The sequence below is a fragment of the Halichoerus grypus genome, chromosome 6 (genome assembly GCF_964656455.1).
Source record: "Halichoerus grypus chromosome 6, mHalGry1.hap1.1, whole genome shotgun sequence".
Taxonomy (NCBI): Eukaryota; Metazoa; Chordata; class Mammalia; order Carnivora; family Phocidae; genus Halichoerus; species Halichoerus grypus.
The window spans coordinates 173,230,101-173,256,228 of NC_135717.1; the positions used below are offsets into that span (position 1 = coordinate 173,230,101).

General features: G+C 53.0%; 1 protein-coding gene across 2 annotated transcripts in view; it reads right to left on the bottom strand.

The window, feature by feature from the left end:
- Positions 1–22,936, bottom strand: part of SCUBE1 (signal peptide, CUB domain and EGF like domain containing 1) — a 138,527-nt gene extending 115,591 nt beyond the window's left edge. Inside the window, exons 1-3 of one of the 2 annotated variants that reach the window (XM_036088362.2) lie at positions 22,725–22,936; positions 18,933–19,064; positions 345–473 (exon numbers count right to left, since the gene is read on the bottom strand). In XM_036088362.2, the coding sequence (XP_035944255.2) occupies positions 345–473; positions 18,933–19,064; positions 22,725–22,812 (349 nt within the window). In that variant the 5' untranslated portion in view covers positions 22,813–22,936. The remainder of the gene's footprint in view (positions 1–344; positions 474–18,932; positions 19,065–22,724) is intronic. The other variant, XM_036088363.2, reaches the window with a different exon arrangement.
- Between the last annotated feature and the right edge of the window lie 3,192 nt (positions 22,937–26,128).

Genomic DNA, 26,128 nt, shown 5'->3' on the forward strand with positions numbered 1-26,128 from the left:
CACACGGGCAGAGAGAAAAAGAGAGGGCATGAGAAACCAGCTCCATGTAGGCCCAGAGAGAGGACTACGTGAACACACAGCAAGAAGGTGGCCCTCTGTGAGCCAAGGAGAGAGCCTCAGAAAGAGGCCTCACACCTACCAACATCTTGCCCTTGGCCTTCTAGCCTCCAGAACTGTAAGAAAATAAATTTCCTGTTGTTTAAGCCGGCCAGTCTGGGCCATTTTGTTCTGGAGGCCCCAGCAAAGCAATACAAGGAACCAGAGGAGGACGAGCCTTCCCACCGCTCCCAGCACTGTAGGCTGGAGCTGAGGCCCAGCGGGCAGGGCACGGCCGCATCACTCACCCAGGCAGTTGTGTCCATCGTGGGCCAGCATGAAGCCGTCAAAGCAGGTGCACCTGTAGTTCCCTGGGATGTTGATGCACTCGTGCACGCAGCCCCCGTTGTAGTAGTCATTCTCACACTCGTCGATGTCTGCAAAATGAGGGCCAGGAGAGGGATCAGAGGAAGGGCCTCGGGGTCCCCTCTCCCTCCTACCACTGAAGCCACCCTAGGGCATGACTGGTTCGGGGATAACTCAATAGGTATTCACTAAAGTCCTTGCTGGGGGCTGGGGCCCCAAAGATGACAAAGATGAAGAGCCTGGCGCTGCAATAAGGCCGGCCCCCTCCTTACGGGGCCGTGCAGGATGCTCTCACCACAGTGAAGCAGGCAAGATTCGCACCCAGCTCTGCCTCCCTCAAAAGCCTCTCGACAATAGCAGCATGCGGGGGCCCTGTGTAAAACCCGCCCCCCCGGAAACCGGCTCTCTTCAGCTTATGTGAAAGCCTCCCAGAGATGGAGAGCTCATGACTTTGTGAAGTGGGGAGTACTGAATAAAATGAACCTTGCATACCACCAAAAAACAAAACCTCTGGAACGAGAGAGAAGTCCATATACTCCGCCTACTTTCCCTCCACAGCAGCGCCTGAAGCCTGCATTTCTAGGGCTCCAGATTCCTCGTTGTAACAAAGGCTTCTGTCTCATAAACAATGGCCAGTAGCCTTTGTAAAGGTCACCTTTTTTGCTGTTTAAAGTCTTTTTTCAACATTTCCCATCAGGGGTCAAAGGGCTATCAGTTCTGGAGCTCCAAAGATTTGAGAGACCTCGGAGAGTAATAGGAACGCGCCTAGTTAACATCCAACGAGCGCTTCTATACCCAAGTAGAGAACCCCGTATGTCATTCTGTCCTCACGCCCCACAGTAACTAGGGAGGTGGGCACTGTCATCCTTACTCCAACTTTACAAGGGCACTGAAGAAAGTGGGGCACAGGGAGGCCAGACCCCCGCCCAAGGTCACACACCTCGGAAGTGGTATGAGGAGGATTTGAACGAGGCAGCCTAGCTTGGGAGCTCCGGGGGGCCCAGGCCGCCACATCACTGGGAGCAGCGAGCAGGGGGTGCCGGGGCCCAGGGAGAACCACCAGCATTGCCTCGGGCCTCGGTAACCCTGGCCCAACCGCTCCTGGGGCTCGCTGTCTCAATCCACACTCGCCCTGGCCTCCACAGACAACCCAGGGAGTCTGGGAAGAGGGAGCGGAAGTGCCCACCTGGGGGAACCGGAAGTACCGTACTCAGTGGAACCGGAAGTGTCCGAACTAAGCACAATCGGAAGTGCCTCACAGGAAAAATCAGTCCCTCCCCTCTGGGGTCAAAGAGGGAGGTTTGAAGCCAGGTTCCAGCTATGAGCACTGGCCCGAAGAAGAGGGGGGACTGAAGGCAAGCCTGGCTGCTCCCTCAAAGGCCTGGGGAGCTGGCACAGAGACACCCAGCTCCATGCTTTCTCCATGCTGGTCCTGAGGGCAGAGCTACACACAGTGGAGGAAACCCATGGGGGCCAATTAGAGTTCGCAGGTGGGAATGTCCATTGAAAAACAGGCTCTCTCGGGAGGTAGTGAGCTCCCTAACTCCAGAGGTGACCAAGCACTGTCTAGACATCTGCCTGCCAGGGACGCAGCCAGTAGAGGGGATAACTTCAGTGAAAACAACAGCACAAAAATGCCAGAAAACAGAGCCTGGGCTGTGCAGTCCACTTCTTGTGCCCACCCATCCAGCCATGATGAGGGAAAAACAAAGTAGCCTGACTCTCCAAAGGTGCAAGAGACAGAAGCTTCTACCTAACCTGCCTGCAGTGGCCATCAGCATCAGCTGGGAAGCCGGCTCAGTTCTGCAAGTCATTTGAATTGTTTTTAATCATTATATTTAATACACTTAAACATTTTAAATAACATTGAAAGAGGATATAAGATTTTATGTTTGAAAGGGCACACAGGTTTATGAAGACTGAGATATTGATTACTTCTCATTCTCTGCAGCCCTGACCTTTTGCCAAAGCCCCAGATAAACCAATCTGACTACTTTTCCCCCTGAATCTCCCAGACACTCCAAAGGCAACATGGCCCGACTTTAATTCATCAACCTGCACTTGCCTCAGGTTCCTTGTCCCTGTGAATATTGTTATCCTTCCATCTCTCCACAGACATCGAATCAGCTACCAAAGCATGGTTTTTCTACACCCTTAACATGGTTACAGTCTGCTCATTGGTCACCTATTCCACCACCTGCTCAGCATGGGCATCATCTCTCATCCAATCTGAACCAGCAGCCGCAGACCATTCCCTCCCTTCTTTTCTTCATGCAAACAGGTGGCTCAGGAGAAGATGGCCTGGTCCCAACTCTGGGGTGGAGCCTGGTCGTCTAACAAACAGCACATGTAGCAGCAGCTCTTGGTCCCAGGGTGGGCACATGACTCAGGTTGGATCTGTGATACTGAGGGGAAGCACTTTTACTCCAAGCTTGGGTAAAAGAATTCTCTCTCTCTCTCTCTGTCAAGTTGTGCCTCAGAAGGAATTATGCAGATATTTACTGAAACACACACCAGCTGACTTAATTTTCACAGCAACCCTCTGGAGTGGGTATTTTAACTTCATTTTAAACAAAGTGAACAAACTAAAGTGCAGAGAGGATAGGTAATTGCTCAAGGTCATATAGTAAACGGCAGGGCAAGGATCAGAACAGAGAGGTCTTTAAGTCTCAAAAACGTGTGTCCTTTCTAATAAGTTAGAATACCCATGACATGCCAGGCATTGGCAAATTACTTTATACACCTTATTACACGCTTGGCACATCTATACTGTGTGCTGAGGAGGTATTATCTCATCATCCAAACACCCATTTATCAATTTCTCCTTCCATATCTCTGTTCATGCTAAACTCTATTCATCTAAATATCCAGTCAGCTGACCATCCTTCCATTTATCCAATCACCTATTATCCATCTATCCATTTATCCAGCCAAATATCTACCCATGTATTTAAATATGCATCCACCCATCTAAATATTCAGCCAGGCACTCATCTTTTTATTCGTCTAAACATCTAAACATCCATCCATCTGACATCCATTCACTCATCCATCCATCCAAATGTCTAACCACCCATCCATCTATTCATTGATTCAAACACCCACCCATCTATACACACATACACACACACACACACCCCTACCCACTCATCATCCATCTATCCATCCATTCACCCATCTATCCATTTACATATGTATTCATCCACCCATCAACTTCTTCAAACATGATCCATCTAAACATCTTACAAAATACATACAATAAGATTAAAAAAAATAACGTTAGGAAAAAGAAAAAGAAATGAGGATCGAAGAATAAGAGAAAGCTGGTGAAAGTATACAAATACACTTGGTAATTCCAGCAGAATTTCAAAAGTTGGTCACAAATATGATTCTGAAATTCCCAGAAGCCACAGCAAAGAAGGAAATACAGAGTCGCCACATCCATAAAATGCAATTAAACTGGTTTCAATGGTGCTAAGGTCTAAGAAAAATGTCTCTTCCCCTGGTTAGGATAATCATATGCTCCAATTTGCTTGGCACAGTTCCACTTTATGCTGTTGTCTGGGTGTAATTATTGACAGCACATTTCTCACTCTCAAAATAATAACCTATTTGGTCACCATACCCAGAAGGCATTATAAAGAAATTGCCGAGTAATCAATAAAACAACTCTAGCCTTTTCCTTCCCGTGACACCCTATAGTGTTGGCCACCATAGATGCCAGTAGGCAGAAGGGTGCAGGAATATTCACTGCTTATACCTCTTCCCTTAATTTATCTCCAAAGGATTTCCCCCAGATCCAAGCATCTCTTTGAACCATCAGTTCTGGGGTGCCTGGGTGGCTCAGTCGTTAATGGTCTGCCTTTGGCTCAGGTCATGATCCCAGGGTCCTGGGATCGAGCCCCACATCGGGCTCCCTGCTCCGCGGGAAGCCTGCTTCTCCCTCTCCCACTCCCCCTGCTTGTGTTCCCTCTCTCGCTGTGTCTCTCTCTGTCAAATAAATAAATAAAATCTTAAAAAAAAAAAAAAAGAACCATCAGTTCCTCTCCAATCCCCAGGCCTGACGTGTTACCACAGCGACCTAGGCCAGCCTGCAGCATCGGCTCACAACTAACCCCCCTCCCCTGATTTCTGTGTCTGTCTGTCGAATTTTTGTTGTTGTTGTTCTTTTTATCATGGGAACCTCCTCCTTTAATACATAAGAAATAAACACACAAACAAATCAACCAAAAAAAGCCTCTGCCAAAGCAAGTGGATTTACTTCTGTTAAAAAACGTGTCCATGAGCCACCAGTCCTGGAGGAGGCCCCATGGGCCTCTGAGATGCCCGGCAGGCTGGGACCACTTTTTAAGGACTGTTAAAGCCAGAGAATGAGGAACAGGCGAATGGGGTAGGGAGAGGGTGAAGGAATGGAGGGGGACAGAGCCAAGCTCTCTGGATGTTTATTCTTGAAGGACTATTGTGGGTTGAATTGTGTCATTCTGAAAGATGTATTGGTGCCCTAACCCCTGGTATCTGTGAATGTGACCTGATTTGGAAATAGGATCTTTGCAGATGTAAGCAAGTTAAGATGAGGTCATGCTGGAGTAAGATGGGCCCTAATCTAATGACTGGTGTCCTTATAAGAAGACAGAAATTTGGATACACACAGAGAGGATGTTAGGACTGAGAGGAGAACACCATGGCAAAACACACAGACGCACAGAAGAGAGCGGCGTGATGACCGCGGCAGAGACTGGAGGGAGGAAGCTGTGTGACAGCCAGACGTTAGTGCTACTCCCATTTTGCTGATGTGGAGGCTGAGGATCAGCATGGCTGAGCACCTAGTCTCCCAGCCCCTGGGCAGTGGTTGTGTTCAAAGGCAGAGTCTATACCTGTTGGAGCCATGTCCTTAGGGTGCACGAGATGAATACTTTTTAAAAGTGCGTCATGCGGGGCGCCTGGGTGGCTCGGATGGTTAAGCGTCTGCCTCCGGCTCAGGTCATGATCCTGGGGTCCTGGGATCGAGCCCCATGTCTGGCTCCTGGCTTGGCAGGGAGCCTGCTTCTCCCTCGCCCTCTGCCTCTCCCCTGCTCATGCTCTCTCTCTCTCTCTCTCTGTATCTCTCTGTCTCAAATGAATAAATAAAATCTTTCAAAAACAAAAAAATAAAAGTGTGTCATGATCCAAAAAGTTATTAAGGAGGAAAGTGGGAAGGAGATGTCACGTGCCTCATTATTTTTATTTCCAAGGTGTATACCTACCCTTGAGGTTGAGGGATGGTGACAAGGAAGGTTCATACGAGTGGAAACAGTAGGATCTGACCTGAGTGCTGGGGATGACAAGTCCAACAGCTCACCCTAGCCATCCCTGCTCCTTCTCTAACTTGGATGTTTTTTTTTTTTTTTGATTATGAAAACTCAGTTCTCAACAGAAAACAGCTCCGAACATCTCACAGAGCAGAGAAAAGCAGCACAGGAATGGCTCATGGGATTTTTAAAAGCACGCACAGTTTCATTTTTCCTATATTAAAGGCAGCGTGCACACACGATCCCCCAGCTGTGGTTGTGGGCCAACAGTAGTGGTTTGGAACTTGAATGGGATGAGTTCAGTCTTTTTTTTTTTTTTTTCCATTTAATTCAAAATTGATTCTAGTTGCACCATAAAATATATATTTATTCTGTGGTGCCTAGGTTCTAAAAGATTGCAATTCGATGTGTCAGACCTCCTCCTCATTCTATTTTCATACACTATCTCAGGGCATTTTCCTAAAAATCAGGACTGACTGCAAAAGTTCTCAAAATGAGGATTTTTTTTTTTAAGCCCCGTGCTCTCCACTTTCAGAGATCATTACTGAAAAACGCCTTCTCATTTCCCCTTGAAATTGGCATTTTTCTTGACATTCCCTGCAGACAGTGGGGACCAAACGCTCTAACAAAGACCCCTTCCCCGGCTGGGTGCTAGCCCGTCTTCTCCTTTGTCTGGGGGCTTTAGGAAAAACCGTGCACTCCTCAGATCAGGCAACCATTCTGGGAGAGATGTATGGCTTAGGAAGTTGAGTCCTTATTGGTGAATAAATCTTAATCCGGTTTGTTGGCTAATTACGCTCGAGGGAAGGTAGTTTTGCGGGGCCGCCTAGCAGGAAGGATTAAGCCTCCTGTCTCCGGTGCCACAGGGTTAAGCTCTGGGTTTGTAATGATTGAGTAATGAGACCCGGCTCTCTGTGGACCCCTGGCATCCATTGATCAGGTTTCCCTTCTGCGGAGACAATGCCAGAAGTAGGCCCAGCAGTTAATTATGGGAAAGGTCAAAGGTCACGCAAAACCAACACACATCTATATACTTTTTCATTCCTAACTGCACACAATGACCATGGCTCAGTCAGAGGGTGGGAAGGCCCTCCCCACTGCCCACCTCGTGATCCAAAGTGACCATGGGGTCCGAGCTGCTTGCTGACCTCCCCCAGGGGCTGGTGCAACTTTAGGCCACCACACTTTTGCTCATGCTGTTCCCTCGCCTGGGGCTCCTTCCTCTTCATAGACACCTCTGTCCGTCTGTGGGCTGAGCCCCAGCATCATCTCCTACCTGCAACCTCTGCTGATCCCCTGGCTGACAGGACTCCTCCTCACTCTCTGGGCCCCAGAGCCCCATGAATGGACACCACCCATTACTCTTGTTTGCCATGTATCTGTCCTTTGGGGCTGCAGGTTCCGTGGGGGCAAGAACTGTGTTCTGTTCAGTGTAAGCTTCAGACATAGCAGAGTGTGCTCAACAAGAGTCTGCTCAACACCGAACAAATGAATAATCATCATAAGCATAGCCTCCGTCGACTGACCCCCACCCACGTGTAGACGGTGTGCAGGCCCCTCACCGATGACCACCCTGAGAAGTGCGTACCAACAGCTTTATTTTGTAGCAGGGGAAACCAAGACCCAGAGAAGTTACCTCCCCTGCCCAAGATCACACAGCTAAGACAAGTGAAACCAGAAAGGGAGCCAGGCCAGCCGACTTCCAAGTTAATGCTGTCTTAGTCACAAAGGACCACATATCGTAAGACTCCATTTACGTGCAGTCTCCAGAAAAGGCAAATCTATCAAGACAGAAAGTAGATGAGTGGTTTTCTTGGGCTGGGGGGCTGGGGAGTGATGGCTAAAGGGTGCAGGTTTCTTTTTTGGGTAATAAAAAGGTTCTAAAATTGACTGTGGTGATGGGTACGCAGTTCTGTAAATGTACTAGAAGTCACTGAACTGTACGCTTTAAATGAGTGAATTGCATGGTATGTGAATTATATCTCAATAAAGTTGTTTACTATATACATATATATTTTAGAGAGAGAGAAAGAACGTGAGCATTCGCAAGCAGGGGTTGGGAGAGGGAGAGAAAGAGACTTTTAAGCAGGCTCCATGCCCAGCACAGAGCCCGACGCTGGGCTCAATCTCACGACCCTGAGATCATCACCCGAGCCGAAATCAAGAGTCAGACGCTTCACCAACTGAGCCACTCAGGCTCCCCAGTTGTTAACAATTTTTAAAAAGTTAATGCCATCACTGCTCTCATCTGTTGCACTGGCTGGGTCACTGGGGCTCGGCCTGGATGCAGGGAAACCATAGGATGCTCATTCTGAATTGACCTCAAATGCCACCTGCCTGGTGTGGGCTCACGGTGGGTGTGTGGCTCCCAAGCCCCAGGCGGAATTTTCCCACCAAACCAAAGGACAAGGACCCATTGATTATTCCCTTTCTCCCTCAAAAACACCCTGAACCTTTCGCTGGGGGCTGTTCCCAGACTCTGACATCAAGCTTAAAGGACATCAAAGCAACCTGGTCAAGGGAAAGCTGATCTGTCAGAATGTTCTAGATGGAAGTGAGGCTGCCAACTCAGATTTGAGGCCCCCAACTCTCCCCTCTGCCAATTATAGGCATGGTCATTCTCCAGTCCCTTAGCAAAAGGCCGGGGAGAAGCCCAAACCCCCCAACCCCCCCAAACTGCAAGCTCCGAGGGGCTGCTGCCCAGGCCCAACCACCTCTGAGCTCAACAGGAGGACAGTCAGAAACATGTAGCTGCCAGAAAGCCTGAGCCGCCACTCAGAATGGGTAAGCTGGCACCCCCAAGAGCTCCTCCTATGCCCCCACTGGATTTTATAAGGGGTAACGGAGCCCAGAGACGGGAACTGAGGTGCTAATCTTATCAGCAAGTCAGGGACGGACAACAACTTGAACCCAAGACTCGAACCTCGGGGGCCGCCCTGTGGGCTCAGGCCATGGGCAGGCCTGAGCTGGCCTGGTGCAGTCTGCTTTTCTTCTTTCTCTCTCCAAATCCCCGGTGCAGTCTCTCTCCAACACACAGAGCCACGGCAGTGAGAGCTCCCCACCAGACGGCGTCTCAGTTGCTGGTGGCTTACCCCTCACCATGGCCCAAGCGGGAAGGCCGAACTTCCCTTAGCACAGAGAAAGAAACTGATGCTCAGAGAGCTCAGAGATCACCCAGCCAGTAAGAGGCAAAGCTGATACTAGAACTCGGGCAGGCTGGTTCCAGACTCTGTCCTCCTAACCTTGACACAATCCTCTGGAGAATTTCCCAGTCTCAGTGACCCAGGAAGTCAGGGCCCACAGTCCTTGCTGAGGATCAAGTTGCCTCCCTGCCTTCTTCCCTCCTGTACCAAGGCCTTCCCCAGCCGAGACCCTGGCCACAAGGAGCCACAGGCCTGATGGGGGATCATGACCCGGATACAGACGACTCATCTCAGATGAGGAGAGCCTCCCCTGCCAACACACCAGCCAGGCGCAGGCCCGTCTACGGGGCTGCCAGTGGGAAGGGACAGGTTAGTCACCTAACAGTCCAGCCTGAGCCCATCTGCCACCCCCAGAGACTAAGCCAGCATTAGGCACCCCTGTGGTAAGGAGCATGCTGAAGAAGGAGCTGCCCACCATGGGGGCCAAAGGGATCTGGGATCTCCTAGCTCTAGCCCTGAACTCTGTAGTCAGCCCGCTAGGGCCCAAGAGGCCCACAGATCTGCCCCAGGTCACACAGGGCTGGCACCTAGGTCTCCATGGACCTACGCCTAGCTCTGCTCCCCCTGGTACAAGGGGCAGGAGGCCCAGAAAGGAGGATGGTGGCTCCCGGAGAAAGGAGTACATCCTGGAGCCCCAGAAGAGAGTAGGGAGTGAGTGATACTAGAGTTGTTATTAGCCAGGCCAGAGTCCAAGCTGGCTGGCTGACTGGGCTCTTAAACTCTCTCCTCCCAGGACTGTAGCCCTGGCCCATCTGGAAGACCCCCTTGGAGCCCCTCCAAGGCCCCGTGACCTTGCCCGCACACACAAGCCCTCTGGCCCTCTTTGTCTCAAGGCCTTGGGGGAAGGCTGCCATCCCTTTCAGTAGCATCCAAAGGCTGACAGGCCCGCAGTTTATTTTCTTAGAAATAATGGTTTTTTCTGGTTAGCATTCCTCAGATGGAAAAACAAATATAGCCACTGTAATAAGAAGCGGCCAAGAGGAGGAGAACCCAGAGGAAGGGGCAGAGAGGGGCCTGTCGCCCGGGGCAGGGGCTGGGGCTACGGGGGTGGGGGCAGGGGAGAGACCCTCTAACCCTAGGAGAAATGGGGATTTAGAGGAAAAGGAAAACACCACATGCAGGCCCTGGGCTGCCTTCCACACGCTCTCGTCCGTGGCAGGACGGCCCTCCCTCCTCCTCCCACCTCTGTCTGCTCAAATGCACCCCTGCCCGGCAGGTGCCATTGCTCTGACTGGTTGAATCAGGAACCAGGCCTCTGGAAGGTTAAGTCACTTACTGGACTTACTGAGTCAGCCGAGCCCAAAAAAGGCCTCTGCACCCATGCTGTAGATGGCTTCATGGATGGTCAGAGCTGGGAGGGACGCCCGCTTTCCTAACTTAGCCTGGATCAACGCCTCTCCGGGGAGCCTCTCTAATTTCTTCCCTCTCAAGGCAGAGATCCATACTCTCTCTTCTTTGTCCCCAGTGTGGTCTGTGTTTCCACCGCTGCCTTTCCACGCTGTATTATATTCACATCTTTCCCAGTCCGGCTCTCCCACTGACCAGAGAGGTCAGGAAAACATGTCTTGGCCTCAGCACCAAGCCTGGCACAGAGTCGGTGCTCAGCAAACATTCTCAATGCTAAACTGAATCTAGTCCAGTGGATCCATTTTACAGATGGGTACACTAAGGCTCGGGGAGGCTGACTTGCCTCCCCGATGCTTAAAAGCCAATGGTATGACATTTTCACTTTTCATTTTCATTTCTCCATCTAAAATGGAAAATTCCAAGAAGCCCAAACTCTGCAGCAGAGCTGGGTCCAGTTGCAAGCAATGCTAATTGCTAGCTGACAGCAACTTGGAATTTTAAGTCACATCTGACTTCTTCCTGCCTGCTGGTCTGCTAGACTAGAGGGCTTTCATCTTCAGTGAGGCACACATTAGCATGCATAATTGCACGTTTTAAGACTTGAAGAAGAATTTCCCCTCCCCACCCAGCCCACCTCCTACTGCCTTTCCTGGCCTCCCAAAAAGTAGATTTTTATCTGGAGTTTCAATAAAGTGTGCAATAATGATGAGGAAAATGATTTAATAAGGTTGTAGACGTTATTCCCTAAGAAGGCCAATTGGTTTCAAGATTTTTTTTTTTTAATCTCTGATGTTAAGCTAAATGGATTGCTGAGTGTGTTATTAGGAGTTTTGTTAAAATGCCTAATAGCATGCCCTGTAATCTACCTGATTTCAGTGACTGACAAGTAGGCGCTGGAGATATAAAATTCAGGAAGTGGCTATTTACATTCATTACATACATGCTAATTTTGTGATCTCTGAGGCCCACAGGTTGTCATTTTTTTTCCTTTGCATAAAAAAGGGAGAAAATAATAATATATTTGATATTCTGTGGCCAAAACAAAAAGTTATTTCCCCCAAGAGTTTTAATTATAGCATTCTGGAAAAGGCCCGAGTTGGAACTTGCAAGTGGAATAAACGACTTGAATAAATAGTCTAAAAAATTAAGTACACATAGAAGGGGTGATGTGCACTGCTGGTTCAGACTAAACAGTGATTATCAAGAGGGTCTTAGTTATTTAAACAAGCCATTTGAGGGCGGTTTGCTCCTCGTTTGGGGCCTGGTCCTGATTATAAACGAGAGCTTTTAATTAAAATTAGTAAGACCCAATTCAAGCTATAATTTGGTCCTTTTCCTTAGCAAATGTCTATGAAAACAAAGCAATTAAGATGAAATGAGTTGAAGCATTTAAAAGGGATGAAATGCCCCCTCCGCGCCCCTGGCCTGCCCCCTCAGCAGAAGGAGCATAAACAGGCCCAACTAATTCAGACCAGGAGGCCAGCATAAAGGTCTGGTGAGCTGGGGGATGCATAGGCTTAGCTAAATGAAAAGAAGCAGGGGAAACAGACTGTGCAAAGGCCCTGGGGTAGGAAGGAGCTGGCAAGTTTGAGGAACCAAAAAGTGAGTGATGCTATGCTGTGGTCAGGGGGGGAAGGGTTGAGAATAACAGCAGCTCGAAGTGATTAGCTGAGTGCTGGGCTCAGCCTGAGGGATGTCCTCTCTCAGCTGTATGGATGGGCGGTGTGCTTTGAGCCCCTTGCATTCACAGGGCCAGGCTCAGATGAGCTGGTGGCAGCTAGTGGGGGATATGAATAAAGGAAAGGGTCTCTGCAGCTTCCTCTATGACTCCACAGCTAAGGAACTCTTCCCAATTTGTTCAGACAGGCTGCTGGGGGCCTGGCCCATGGCCGGGACCCCATGGCTGCCTGGGGCTGGATCCAGGCCCTGTGGCTTCTCAGCTGGGTGACCTGGCTAGAGACTGACCTCCCTGGGTCCAAGTGCCCCAAACTTACTCTGCCATTGGCCTACACCAGATGTCCTCAGACTAGCCTTTTCCCTTGTCAGGCCTCAGCTTCCTTACCTATAAAACCCCCCAGAATTTGGAGGCTCTGGGAGGCCTTTCCTGGTATCCCTGGGACTTATAATGGTCACTCACTATCCACCGACACTAGCTCTGGACCCAGCCATAAATGAAGTCACATGGGTCATTGCAACCCAGTGTCAACAGGTGCTCTGAAGGGATGCTCACAGGTAACACGGCGGCAGGGGAGGCATCCTGGACGATGTAACTGCTGGAACTCCTCCATCCACCCTTTCACTCAACAGATGCTTTCCACGTTCTATGCCAGGCCCAGCACTGGCTTCCAGGGAATGGAGCAGACCAGGTCACAGACACTGCCCTTGTAGAGCCCACATTCCAGGAGGAGACACTGGGAAACATAAATGCAGGGCGACATGGACCAAAGCGGAGGTGTGTATGGGTTGGGGGAGGTCAACAGAGTCATCTGTAAAGCATGGGGGCTCCCCTGGAGGCCCCTTCAAGTCGCTTCCAACCGTGCACATCCATGAGTGTACCTGGAGTTACTTCAGATTCTATCAAGAATGCAAATCATCAAGAAAACACGGATTTATCCTCAGCCTTGCCCGGAGCCTTTCGGAACCACCCGAGGCACCTCAGCCTGGCTACAGCAAGCCCCCTGCCAGCATTAAGCTGACCACACGGGGATCCAATGTTGCTCTCTGCCTGGCTGCAGAGAAGGGGACAGGCTGCTTAAGATGCTGGGTTTGCTGAAGGGGTTTTCATAACCAGCAGCAGCTTCAGGATGAAGCAGTTAAGGGTATGAGAGGCTCAGTTGGCCCCACGCAGGACTTCCCATAACCTGGGTCCATTTCCCGTGAAGAACTAGTGAGATTGTGGAAGCCACGTTCTCTGAGTACGCTTTGCTGATTCTCTGTCCTCTGTGCTTATCACAGTAAACAACAAAGTCTATCAGATCTGTAGGATGGGGTGCTCACTCCCCCAAGACTCCAGCCCCAGCCTCTGCACAGCCCCATACCAGCTCAGCACCTGCAATGAAAGGGCACAGCGAGGGAAATGGGTTTCACTTAAAGTGGAAATTGCTGTCTGGAGGGGGCTGTGATCAATTATTGGTGTCTGCTCCGGTAGAACGTGGCGGCCTCTTTGCCAGCCCTGCAGTAGGTTTCGTGGAACAAAGGAGAGCCTTCTGTCACTCGTAATTTTTATCGTGCATTCTTGGTGAATGGTCATCTGTGAATGGCACACGGGTCTGTATATCTCTATGGGGATATGGACGTATGCATATGGTTTATCTGAATAGTCAGTGAGCCAGAACACCCCATTTCCCAGCCATTTTAGATCCTGGCAACTGCTGGAAAAAGACAAAGGTTCACCCCTTTTCATATATTGAACAACATTATGATCATCGACATTATCATGAGCATCAACATCATCAACGTGATGATGATGATCAATATTGTGATCAGTATCGCCCAACATTGCCATCATCATCATTACCACCATCATTATTACCATCGTCATCACCAACATGGTCACAACATCCTTGTCCTCACCCTCATCATCATCATCATCACCACCATTACCACCATCATCATCACCACCATCAACACCACCATTACCACCATCATCACCACCATCATCACCACCATTACCACCATCATCATCACCACCATCAACACCACCATCAACACCACCACTACCATCATCATCATCACCATCATCACCACCACCACCATCATCATCACCACCATCATCACCACCATTACCACCATCATCATCACCACCATTATCACCATCATCATCACCACCATCAACACCACCATTACCACCATCATCACCACCATCATCATCACCACCATCATCACCACCCTTACCACCATCATCATCACCATCATCACCACCATCATCACCACCCTTACCACCATCATCATCACCACCATTACCACCATCACCATCACCACCATCATCATCACCACCATTACCACCATCATCACCACCATTACCACCATCATCATCACCACCATTACCACCATCATCATCACCACCATCAACACCACCACCACCACCATCATCATCACCACCATTACTACCATCATCACCACTATCAATACCACCACCACCACCAACACCACCACCACCACCACCATAATCATCACCACCATTACCACCATCATCATCACCACCATTATCACCACCACCACCACCACCATCATCACCACCATTACCACCATCATCATCACCACCATCAACACCACCACTACCACCACTACCACCACCATCATCATCATCACCACCATCATCACAGGAACAGCAGGTAAAGCTCACATAGCGTGTCCTATGTACCAGGCTATGTTCAAATGCTTTATGCCCGCTACCTCGTTTAATTCTCACACTATCTCTGTGAAGTAGATATTATTGTTATCTCTAGTATATAGACAAACAAATGGAGTTGAGTAACTTGCCCAGGCTCCACAGACAGGATCTGAAACCATGACATCTGTCTCCAAAGTCCATGCTTTAACCACTGTGCCCAACTGCATATTGAGCGCCTATTCCTCCTCTCGGAGCAGAGAGCTACAGGTAGCAATAACCGCTTGCAGAACACAGAGTGAGAAATGGGCCTACCAAACCTGGGCTCTGGTCCCAACTCATGCAACACCCCTGCCTCCTCAGGCCTCCATTTTCCCAACTGTAAACCAAGGAGGTGAATGAACATCTGAATGATCTCCAAGCTCCCTCAGGCCACCACTGCATGTGACTGGCCAGCCCCTCCAGATTTCAAAGCCTCCAGAAATCTCTGCATGGTCCTCCTGGGGAAGCTGGTGGGGGATCTGATGGCCCGTGGGGGAACACTCCAGCAGGCTCCATTAATTCTGACTGATGCCTGTCCTCAGGGGGGAGAAAACCTCAGTGCAAGTGGGACAGTGTCCACTCAGGTCCCCCAAAACCTTCACGGAGGGTTTAGGGAGTGAGTGGCCAAATGGTGTCCTCTCAGTTCTTGACCACTAGTCTCCATACTGTTGTTTTAACATTTTACTTTATAATTTATTTCAGAGAGAGAGAGAGCACATGAGCAGGGGGAGGAGCGGAGGGACAAGCAGACTCCCTGTGGAGCAGGGAACCCGATGTGGGGCTCGATCCTAGGACCCTGAGATTGTGACCTGAGCCGAAGGCAGATGCTTCACTGACTGAGCCGCCCAGGCGCCCCATTCCCCAGGTACCGACTTACCACCATTTGACCCTGTTGATTAAGAATTTCTACAGATATATAATTTCAGCTCATGCAGCCCGACCCAGATCCAGAGCTCCTTGAGGGGAAGGGCAAGGTTGTGCTATCATTATAATTTCTGAGGCAGGCAGCACTGAACCATCTTCAAAGGTCTTCACCATTGAAGATGTCATCAGACGAGTCTGTTCACACTACCTCTCACAGCCTGAAGCCACGGTGAGAGGTGGTGAGAACAGATGACAGAGATGGTGGCAACGACAGTAACGGAACCATCATGTGTGTACTGAGCGCATACTGTATCCTGAGTGCCTACTGTGAGCTGGGCACCGTGATGGACAGGACTTCATTCCATCTTCAGGACGGCTTATGGCGGGGGGTATCTTAGGCCCATATAACACAAGAAGAAACTGAGGCTCAGGAGGGCAAATGACCACCTAGACTTTCACATTGGAGGAGGGCTGCAACCCAGACTCCCATCCAGAGGCCGGGCCTGTTCTTGCTTTCCTCTCCCATTAGACAGGGTGGAGAGGACACCATGACAAGAGCGGGTCCTCACACGGCACCAGCCTGCCACTTCCCTGCCGCCCGCACAGCCCCTCCGTGGGCAGCTTCTATCTATGTGGCTCCTCACCTCCTGGGAACCCCAGTCTGGGCAAAAGACAGCCAACTCAGACTAAACATTTTCTGCACACCTATGCTCATGCCAGCCTCTGCCCCCAGAGCGGGGAAGATGGGGACAAGCCTGAAAGGCAATCTGGGGGCTCACTGTGAGCCCAAGTTGGACAACTTCCGTGTGGTGGGCCCCAATGCTGAGCCCATGGCCAGCCCCCAATAAATGAGCTTACTGTTCAACAGGAGAGCACGACACATAATTATAATCCAAAGGTGGAAGTGCTCTGATGGGGGCGCCTGGGCGGCAGTAGGTTAAGTGTCTGACTCCTGATTTCTGCTCAGGTCGTGATCTCGGTGTCATGAGCTCAAGCCCCACGTCAGGCTCTGCTTGGCACCAAGTCTGCTTGAGATTCTCTATCCCTCTCCCTCTGCCCCTTCCGCTTGTGCTCTCCCTCTGCAATAAAAAAATAAATCTTTTTTTAAAAAAAGAAGTGCTGGGCGCCTGGGTGGCTCAGTCATTAAGTGTCTGCCTTCGGCTCAGGTCATGATTCCAGGGTCCTGGGATCGAGCCCCGCATCGGGCTCCCTGCTCAGCGGGGAGCCTGCTTCTCCCTCTCCCACTCCCCCTGCTTGTGTTCACTCTCTCGCTGTGTCTCTCTCTGTCAATAAATAAATAAAATCTTTAAAAAATAAAAAATAAAAATAAAAATAAATTAAAAAAGAGTGCTATAATGGGGGGTGCCTGGGTGGGGCAGTCAGTTAAGCGTCTGACTCTCGGTTTTGGCTCAGGTCAGGTCATGATCTCAGGGTCATAAGATCAAGCCCCCTCGTCCGGCTCTGCGCTCAGCATGGAGTCTGCTTGAAATTCTCTCTCCCTCTGCTCCCCCCAAAGAATCTTTAAAAAACAAAAAGAAGTGCTATGATGGAGAAAATCACTTAATGTGGCTTTGTGTGGGTGTGTATATGTGTAATCGTGTAGAAGCAGAGGTATCAGGGAAGGCTTCCCAGAGGAGGCAAATCTAAAGCCTGATTAGGAATTGGCCAGGACACAAAGGGTGGAAAAGGGGCTCCCGGTAGGGGGGGAAGACCTGAGCTGGGGCTCAGAAACATGGCGCGGCCTCGTGTGGGGGTGTGTGGCCAGGACACGAGGGCTATTCAGGGTTTCAGGAGGTGAGGGGCAGAGGCCGGACACAGACTAGCAAGACATAGAGGCCCCTGGGCCGTTCCAGAAGCACATTTACAAGCCTCCTCCTCTCCCAACCTTATACTGAGCCAGCAAGTCTAACTCCCAACCTGGGCTCAGGCAGAGTGGAGAGCTAAAGCTGGACTCCGAAGGGCTTCAGGGAGACAGGCAGGACACAAAGTGTGGGCCTCCAGGTCCGGGGACAGCAGGACGGAAACCTAAGGAGCTGGGCTAGAGAAGGAACAGGCTGGGTCAGGGGCTTGAACAAGCAGAGAGAGAGGGTTGCCCTCGGTCCTCCCTTGCCAGAGCACTGGGACTGGAGCAGGGAGCAGAGGGTCAGAAAACTGTCACGTTAGAGCCCACACGTGCCACATGGGTCCTCCAGGCCCTGCCAGCAGGGGGCTAGCCCTTGCCACTAGGCTTTTTGCTCATGACCTCTACCTGTCTCCAGCCTGGCCTCCTTCCAGAGGTCTGTGGGTAGGCGCCAGCTCCGCACTCAGGCTTCTGGGCCCCAAGCAAGGCCAGAGATGTGGCCAAACCAGGCACGATCCAGGCCATTGCCATTTGCCCAGCACTCAGCCTTAAGGAGACGCCCAACAAGTGAGATGGATGAATCATGTCAGCACCCCAAGGAGGCCTAGCTGCATCTCCTACAAAGCTCCAGCTCCTACAAAGCCTTATACAGAAGGGATGGGCACCCATCGTACTCTCATGGGTCGCTTTCCTAATATGAGTCTCACGCTTTGCAAAAGTAAGTTGGCAAAACGTGGGGAGAAGCAAACGAGATGCTAGGGAGCCGTGCAGTGGAAATTCAGGTCCTGGGGTTTAGTACTCGTCATGCCCTGCAGGACCTGGGGTCTTATTTCTCTCGGAGCCTCAACTTTCCTCATCTGTAAAGTGGGGACAGACAGGGAAGATTTGGATCAATGATTCTCAGCCGGGTGTGCACACGGGTCATGGAGAGAGCGGTTTCCAGCTCCCTGATGATGGGCTTCCCCAGAACCACATAGAATGGCCACACAGCCCCTCCCTGACAGATGCTCCCATGAGTTCCATCCAGTTTGGAGAGTCCTGGCTCCAAAGACAGCCAAGGCTACTCTTCTCTCTCTGACTTCCAGCTTGCCAGGAAGGCAGTTTCCAGTGCCAAACAGTCACACCAAAACCCCAGGTGCAGGGAAGAAAGGCCGGACAGACAGACGGACATGGCACAAATCTATGTCTTTTCCCAAGCTCTCGTACCCGAGCCAGCCCACAAACGCTGTGGCTGGCCACTAAGCAGGTCCTTTGGGGAAGCTAAGGCCACACGGGGTGATATGGGTGGTTTCGAAGTTAGGGACCTGGGGGGAGGGTTACCCCAGGCCTGTACCCCACACATACCCATCAGGGACAGAAGGAGGAACATATCATTCAACACTTCATCTCATTTAAAACAAAACGAAACAAAAGTTTCAATCCCAGCACGAGTTAAGTACCCTTTGACTCCAAATTCCTCCCTCCGGGGAAGCAGCTCAAGTTCCCAAGAAGCCCCCGGCCTCCCTCCCAAGGCTGAGTGAGGCCTATACTGCTGGCACACCACGGGGCGGGCATTGACCACATACGGGGGCCGTGGCAGCCATGGGGTCTGGCTGGGAGGGCCGGGCTGGGCTCACCTTCACACTGCCTGCCTTCCCCTTTGTAGCCCGGCTTGCAGAGGCATTTGTAGGACTTGGGCGTGTTCTGGCAGATGGCATCGATGTGGCAGTCATCCGTGCCCTCCGAGCACTCGTCCACGTCGACTGGCCCTGGGGGGAGGGGAGAGGGGAAACCACTGGTGAGGTGTGGACCGGGTGGCAGGCAGTAATGGCTGGGGGCAGGGAGCTCCTTCTGCCCCCCCACCTTCCATCGACCGCTGGGGTAATTAACAGTAATAGCCATCACACGACAATCCGGCGTGACAAGTGGCGGCTGGTAGCATTTTGGGGGCAGCTACTCTGTGCCAGACACAATGCTACCTAAATGCGGGCTCCCATTTATTTTCATGACGGTCCCATTTAGTCGGTCTATTACTCCTGCTGGAGAGATGACAAAACCCGAGGCTTAGGAGCACCGCCAGGAAAGCCTCTCTGTGTGTCTTGCTCTCCCCACAAGCACTGCTCCATCCCTCCTCCAGTCTCCTTATTCTAGAATTCAGAGCCAGAAGGGCCTTGGAGGAATTTAAATCTATCCCCTTGGGGTTACAGTGGGGGGTGGGGCAGGGGCAGGAAACCAAGGCTAGAATGGAACAGCGAGCAGAGGCCAAGCCAGGAGGCCCAGAGGGGTGACCTGACCCCACTCAGCCCAAGGCTGTGGAAATAGAGGATTCTTCACCTAGCTTCCACACCCCCGCCTGCGGTGGCCAGCAGTGCAACCACACCCTCAGTGGGGTTGACCGGGCTCGTCCGTGGCTCTCACCTCCCCATCCTTTCTCCTCTCCACCTCAGACACCTAGCACCTGGCTCTCAGATCCCAACTTCCAAACTCAAGTTCAGTCTAGGTTTTGAGGGCTCCTGGCACTCCCCACCTCCCACCCCAACACACACATATACACCTTCAGTCTGGAATAGCTGTTGGCCAAAGTAATGCAAAATAGATTCTGTGTTTCTGTCTATACACCCATCTCTCTCTCTCTCTCTCTCTCACACACACACACACACAACACACACAGCACAGAGCTCAAACAGGGAAAAGGACCCTCAGGACACAGGATAGCACAGCCAGAAGAACCTTAGTTATAATATGGGTTACAGATGAGAAAACTGAGGCCCAGAGAGGTCTGCTGTAGGTCAGTAGCTCATTAGGGGCCAAGACTGGAGCTCAGATCCAGAGCTTTCTATGGGCCATGTTACTTCCAGCTAGTCACGAATAAAATAAGGATGGTGGCAGATAGAAGGACCCAGAAGGGCCGCACAGGGAACCCTCAGCAGCTACCCTGAGTGCAGTCACCCAGGGGCAAGTCTGGGGAAGTCCTGGAGCGACCTCCTCTCTTCACGACTCCAGTCTTCCCCTAGACTGTCGGGTTCCTGAGACTGTCCATTCTGAATTACTCCCCTGGCTGGCATCAGGGCTCTAAATCTGTGGGGGGCCTCTCTAAGAGAATAGAGCTCCTCTCTAAGTCTCTAAGGGCTCCAGCCTCCCCCAAAGGAAGAGAGGCATCAACAAGAAGCATAAGAGCAAAATTCCCTACACATGCACATGCGCGCGCGCGCGCACACACACACACACACACACACACACGCACACGCGCATGCAGGCACACCCAGCAGGTGGCGTCACTTCTCAGGGTGGTTGTATCTGCTCAGGTCAGCAGCCTGTCCTCTACAGCTGCCAGGGGAAGGGGGAACGGGAGCCAGGAAGCAGTCAGAGTAGGAGGCCAGAGCCAGCCATCAAATGGCCAGGGGCCAGCAGGAACATCAGGCCAGCAGAACATCCCCTTCTGGGGAAGTGACAACACAGGGACCCCCATGCAGGGTTAGCACGGCCTCAAGGGCAGGAAGCCAGAGGCCAGGGAGGGCCAGTCTGCATCCTTCCAGTGGGGAGGCCTGGGGCCACTTCTGAGATAGGACCAGCAAGGGAAATGGACCACGGATCACATCCCAAGGGTCAGTGTACAGGAACGAGGGGAGGGAAACTGCCTGGTGTTCTGGAGCCCCTTTTGCCCCTAATCCCTAATCTCTGACCTAGGCAGGTATCCTCGTGGGGAGGGAAATGGATGAAGGTTAGCCACGGGACTCGCTGGGGGGCGGGGGGAGACAACTCCCAACACATCTCCTAAACGTGACTTTAGGTGGGGGCTGTGGAGGACAGGAGCCACAGGCCATTTGTTCCCATGGTCTGCCCCTGCTCCCTGCCCAGGGCTGGGGACTCCCTCCAGAGGGCAGCCCAGCCCTTCCCTCGCTGCTTGCTTTGACTTTGGTTTGCGTCACAGCACAAGGCTTTCAGGGGGTGGGACACAGAGGAGGGACAGAGAGGTGGAGAGAGGCACATACAGAAACAGCCAAACAGGGGCGAAGGATCCTAAAGTCGGCGAGAGACACCTACAGACACGGTGGGGGCTGTGGGCCACAGGGGGCCCAGCCTCCGTGGCCTCCAACTATGAAATAGTTTAAATGGCCTGGCATCCTTAGTCAGGGTGCGACTCCCAGGAATAGATTCCTGTGCCACCAAACACAGACTTCGGGGAGCCCAGCATGGCAGCGGGGGCGGGGGGAAGCCAAGGAGAACAGAAGCAGGCAGGGTACCCCCCCACCCCTCAAGGAGAGAGGGAGGAAGCTCCTCCAAAGCTGTGGGAGGAGACACTGTGCTTTCAGCTTTGTGGGAGCACCCCTACCAGACAACCAAGAGAGTGGGAGGGGAAGGAGAGGGCGCTGGGGAGTTCCCTGTGAAATCCTGCCCCCCCCCCAGCCTCTGCTGTCTGCCCCAACCCATGCCCCAAATGCTGCGGATCCCGGATCCCAGATCCCCCCATTTCCTCCTTCAGTGCCTCCTGCCTCCCTCTCCTGGGCCTCCTCCCTGAGGTCCCAAGTCTGGTCTCCCCTCCCTCTGGTTCCCATCCATCTCCTTCCCTCTGTGTCAGTCCCTCTGCACCCCCCCTTCCTGTCTGTCTGTCTGTCTGCCCATCGCTTTCCAACCATGTCCACTTCTGTCTTTCCCATCCGTCTGTCTTGCTCCCTCCCTATCCCCCACCCCCAGTCCTCTTGTCTCTTTCTCTCCTGTACCCTCGGCCTCCACCTCTCCTCCTCTCTCTTCCTTCCCATCCCTTAGTCCGTCCCTCACATCTCCCTTTATCTGTCTTTTTCCTTCCAGCTGCCTATTTGCCTCCTTCTCTCTCCCTTGGGTTTCCTCCTTCCCCTCCGGTCTTCTGGTCTCCTCCCTACTCTTCGTGTCTGTCTTTCTCTGGGATTCTTTCTGTGTCCTTTTGTGTGTTCCCTCCGTGCCTCTTTTTCTGTCCGTCCGTCCCTCTATCCACCACCTCCCCCATCCCCTTTCTCTCTAGGTCAGTCCTTTTCCTTGGCTCCCCTCCTCTCCGTCTCCCCTGTGGGCCTCCTTCCGCCCGCACGCCCCTCTCCCCTGGGGGAGCGCCCGTCGGGCTCCGGGGTCCCCACTCCCTCCCGCCTGCGCTCCGAGCGCCGGGGCTCCCCTCCGCCTGTCGTCGCGCTTTCTTTCTTCCTCCCGCCCTCGCACTCCCTCCCCCGGGGGCCCCAGCCCGTCCCGCCCCTGCTGCGGCCCCGCCGGGCTCCCGGAGCCCCCGGGCCGCGGAGCTTCGGGGAGGGGGCGCCCGGCGTCGGCCCCAGAAGTTACTTTGCAAAGAGGCGGGGCGGGGCGCGGGGCCGCGCGGGCTGCAGCCCCCTCGACGGCGCGGGGCGGGGGCCCACCCGGGACCCCGCCGCCGCCCTGAGCCCGCCGCCGGCCCGCTCGGGGCTTACCTGGGAGCCCGCTGCCCCCCGCCAGCCGCCCGCGCGCGCCCAGGGCGAGCAGCACGCACAAGTGCCAGCGCACGGCCGCCGCGCCCATGCTCGCTGCGAGCCTGGCCGGGCCGGCCGGGCGTGCGGGCGTGCGGGGCGCGGGGACCCCTCCGACCGGCCGCTCGGCGAGCGCTCCTCGCTGCTGGCTCCTCGGCCACCGCTCGGGCTCCCAGCCACCGAGCCGGCGCGGCTGACGAGCTGACAGCCGTGTGCTCATTGGCCCGCGGCTGCCGGGGGCGGGGCTATGCGCGCGGCCGGCCAATGGGCGCCGGCCGCCGGCCCGCGGGGGGGAGGGGCGGGCGTCGGGGGCGCCCCCTCCCCTCGGGGCGGGCGGCAGGTTGTGGGGTGGGGGCCGGGGCCCGCTCCGGTGGCCGCGGGGTGCACAGTCTCCGCCGGGCTGGGGCTCGCTCGGAGGCTGCTCCCTTCCCCGGCCCCTGCCCCCACCCCCCCATGCCCTAGTCGTCGAGGGTGACCGTCCCTCCGGGGGCAGCCCTCCCATCTCCCCAACACGCACACTCTAGGGAGAGGAGGGAGCCTGCCGAGCGGCCCTCGGAGGTCGAGAAAGGCCCGGAGACATCCATTTGCAGGGAAAGAAATGGGAACGCTCAAAGCAGAATTGTGCACTCGTCCAGTCGGGAAATGTTTATTGAGGACCTACTGTGCGCCCAGCGAGGGCAATGCAGCGGTGAACGAAAGGAAAAAAATTATGAGGATCGATTAAAAATAGACGTTCAAAACAAATGAACTTTTTACCGCTCCCCAAAGGACAATGGCTCATAAGTGTGCTTGTCATAGGACAGCTGCAGGATCCACATCTGGAAAGCTCCCTGATGGACAATGCCACTTTGCAGGCAGTCCCTGCCCGTGACACAGCCCATCTGTGGGTTGACCCCTTAGCCTGCCCACTTTGATGCCCTGAGTATTCAGGGCCTGGGGCCTCCGCAGTGACAGGCCCGGGCAGGCAGTTGATGGGCTGGGGGCTGGAGGAACCATCACTGTCCTTCCACCCAAGCACCGCTCTGGCCTGGCCTGGGAAATACACCTGACACTTGGTGGCCTTTGGGGCTGGACCCAGACCCCCGCCCGGGAGGCACAGCTGGAAATAAATGGCCCCTCTCAGCCCCAGGCAGGACGCTTTAAGGGAAGAAAGTTCAGCAAACCCCAAGGCCCATCTCCTTGACAACCACCAATAAGAGCTCCTTTTTTCTTCTCCTGCTCTCCAGGCCCGACTCAAAGACAAGACCTTCCTCTTTTTGTCCACTCTGCCCGCCTGGGTCTGCGCCTAGCTTTCCTTTCCATACCAGCTCCCTTCCCTGCCCCCAACACACACACACACACACACACACACACACACACACACACCCCTCCCAACACACCCCCTCAGGCATACAGACACACTCATACACATCCTCACAGACACAAATTCCTGCATACACACTCACATGGTCTTCTGTAGACAATCACTGCAATTCTGAAAAGTTAAATCTGTGTCCAGCCACCCTCACTCCCAACCTGACTTCCTATCACAAATAGCTCGTGACACTGGCCTGGTGGCTGAGGCAAAGGGTCCCCAACTTGGGGGACCAGAAAGGGCCAGCTATGGCTGTCCAGGAATAAGAGGGGAGGGAGGTGCTGCTCTCTGCCTCCTCCAAGCCTTAGCCTTGTCACTCCAGACATTTCCTTCTGCATGGTCACTCCTAGCTGGTAGCTTAATTTCGGGGACCCCCTTATCTTTATAGGCTTTATTTTGTCCTCCTCCCAATTGTGTGGTTTTTGTTTCTGGGGGAGAAAGCTCCCTTAGAAACACACATTGTCTTGTGCATCAGTGACAAGGGCAAGCGATGTGAGTTTGAGGGCGAGGTCCTTTTGTGGGGCCTCTAACTGACCAGAAACGACGTCTTTTAAAGTGCCTCTTCAGGGGCGCCTGGGTGGCTCAGGCGTTAAGCGTCTGCCTTCAGCTCAGGTCATGATCCCAGCGTCCTGGGATCGAGCCCCACATTGGGCTCCCTGCTTGGCAGGAAGCCTGCTTCTCCCTCTTTCTCTCCCCCTGCTTGTGTTCCCTCTTGCTATATTTCTCTCTGTCAAATAAATAAATAAATAAAATCTTTTTTTGAAAAAGTGCCTGTTCATCAGGGGCACCTCGCTCCTGGCCAGGTGCCTTCCAAGCTTGATGGCAGCAGGCTCAGTCCCTCTAGATCAAGGAGGGAATGGATGCAGTGTGATAGCTGTTTAGACTGTGACCCCCACAATCTGGGGGCAGCTCTTACTCATATCGAGTTCTTGTCCCCAGCCTGCCCCCTGTAAGGTGGGCAGATGGACAAAACATGGCTCCTTCCGGGAGGAGACTGTGGTCTGTGCAGAGGAGCCAGGGAGCAGGGGACGGGGATGGAGAAGAGACACACGTGTAAGTCTCCGTGAATGTGCTAAAGGCCGTGGCAGAGAAACAGTTGGTTACATCTGCTCCTGGGGTGGCTAGGGAGGCATCCTAGACCCTAGAGTTGGGCACAAAATATGAGAAGGAGATTTTCCTGATGGTCGAGAGAATGTGCCAAGGTCCACTGAGAAGGTGGGGACCAAGGAGTGAGTGTTCTCGAAGGACCTTGCAAACTCTAAAGCACTGCAAATGTGTGATGGTGACATGGTGGAGAGCTGCCCACAGAGACGGCAGCATCTGTGTGGTGGACCTGGCTGGCCGGGTGAGAACATGTATGCCTGGACTCCAGCCAGGGGCATCTTGGAGCCTCTGGAAACTGAGCTAGGAGAGTGGAGGCTCAGGGATGATTCCAACAGTCACTTTGGGAGGGAACACTCCATAGCTCCCCATCACCTTCCAAGCAAGCCCTGAACGCTTTGGGCAGCTAACAAGGCACCCGGAGCAGTCCCAGCCTTGTGTAACCACAGGCCCCCACAGACATCCTGCTCCCACACCCCTGAACCTTTGCCTCTGCCGGAAGCACCCTTCACGTCCTTCTTCACAGAGCTCACCTCTTCTCTGCACACACCCTCAACTCCTGTCCCATAGCTGGGTGTAGGGCCTCCTCTGGGCTCCTACACACCTGGGGGCTGTCCCATCACAGTCAGGCTCACCTTGGGTTTCACGTCTGCCTCTTCCCAAACTGGAGTTCCTGAAGGCGGGGCTCACCCCCCATCTGCATCTGGGGTCACAGCCCCCTGCTCGGGCCTAAGAAATTATTGTTGAACGAATGAACAAAGAAACAAGACAGACATCACTTAACCAAGAATTCACATCGCCCCAGGGAGTGGATAAAGATTTTTTGGCTATTTGATGGGGTTTGGGGAGAGTGAATCCAGCTGCCCACGCCCTCCTGGCCAACCCCATCCTCTCTGCCAGGTGGGGAAGCTGG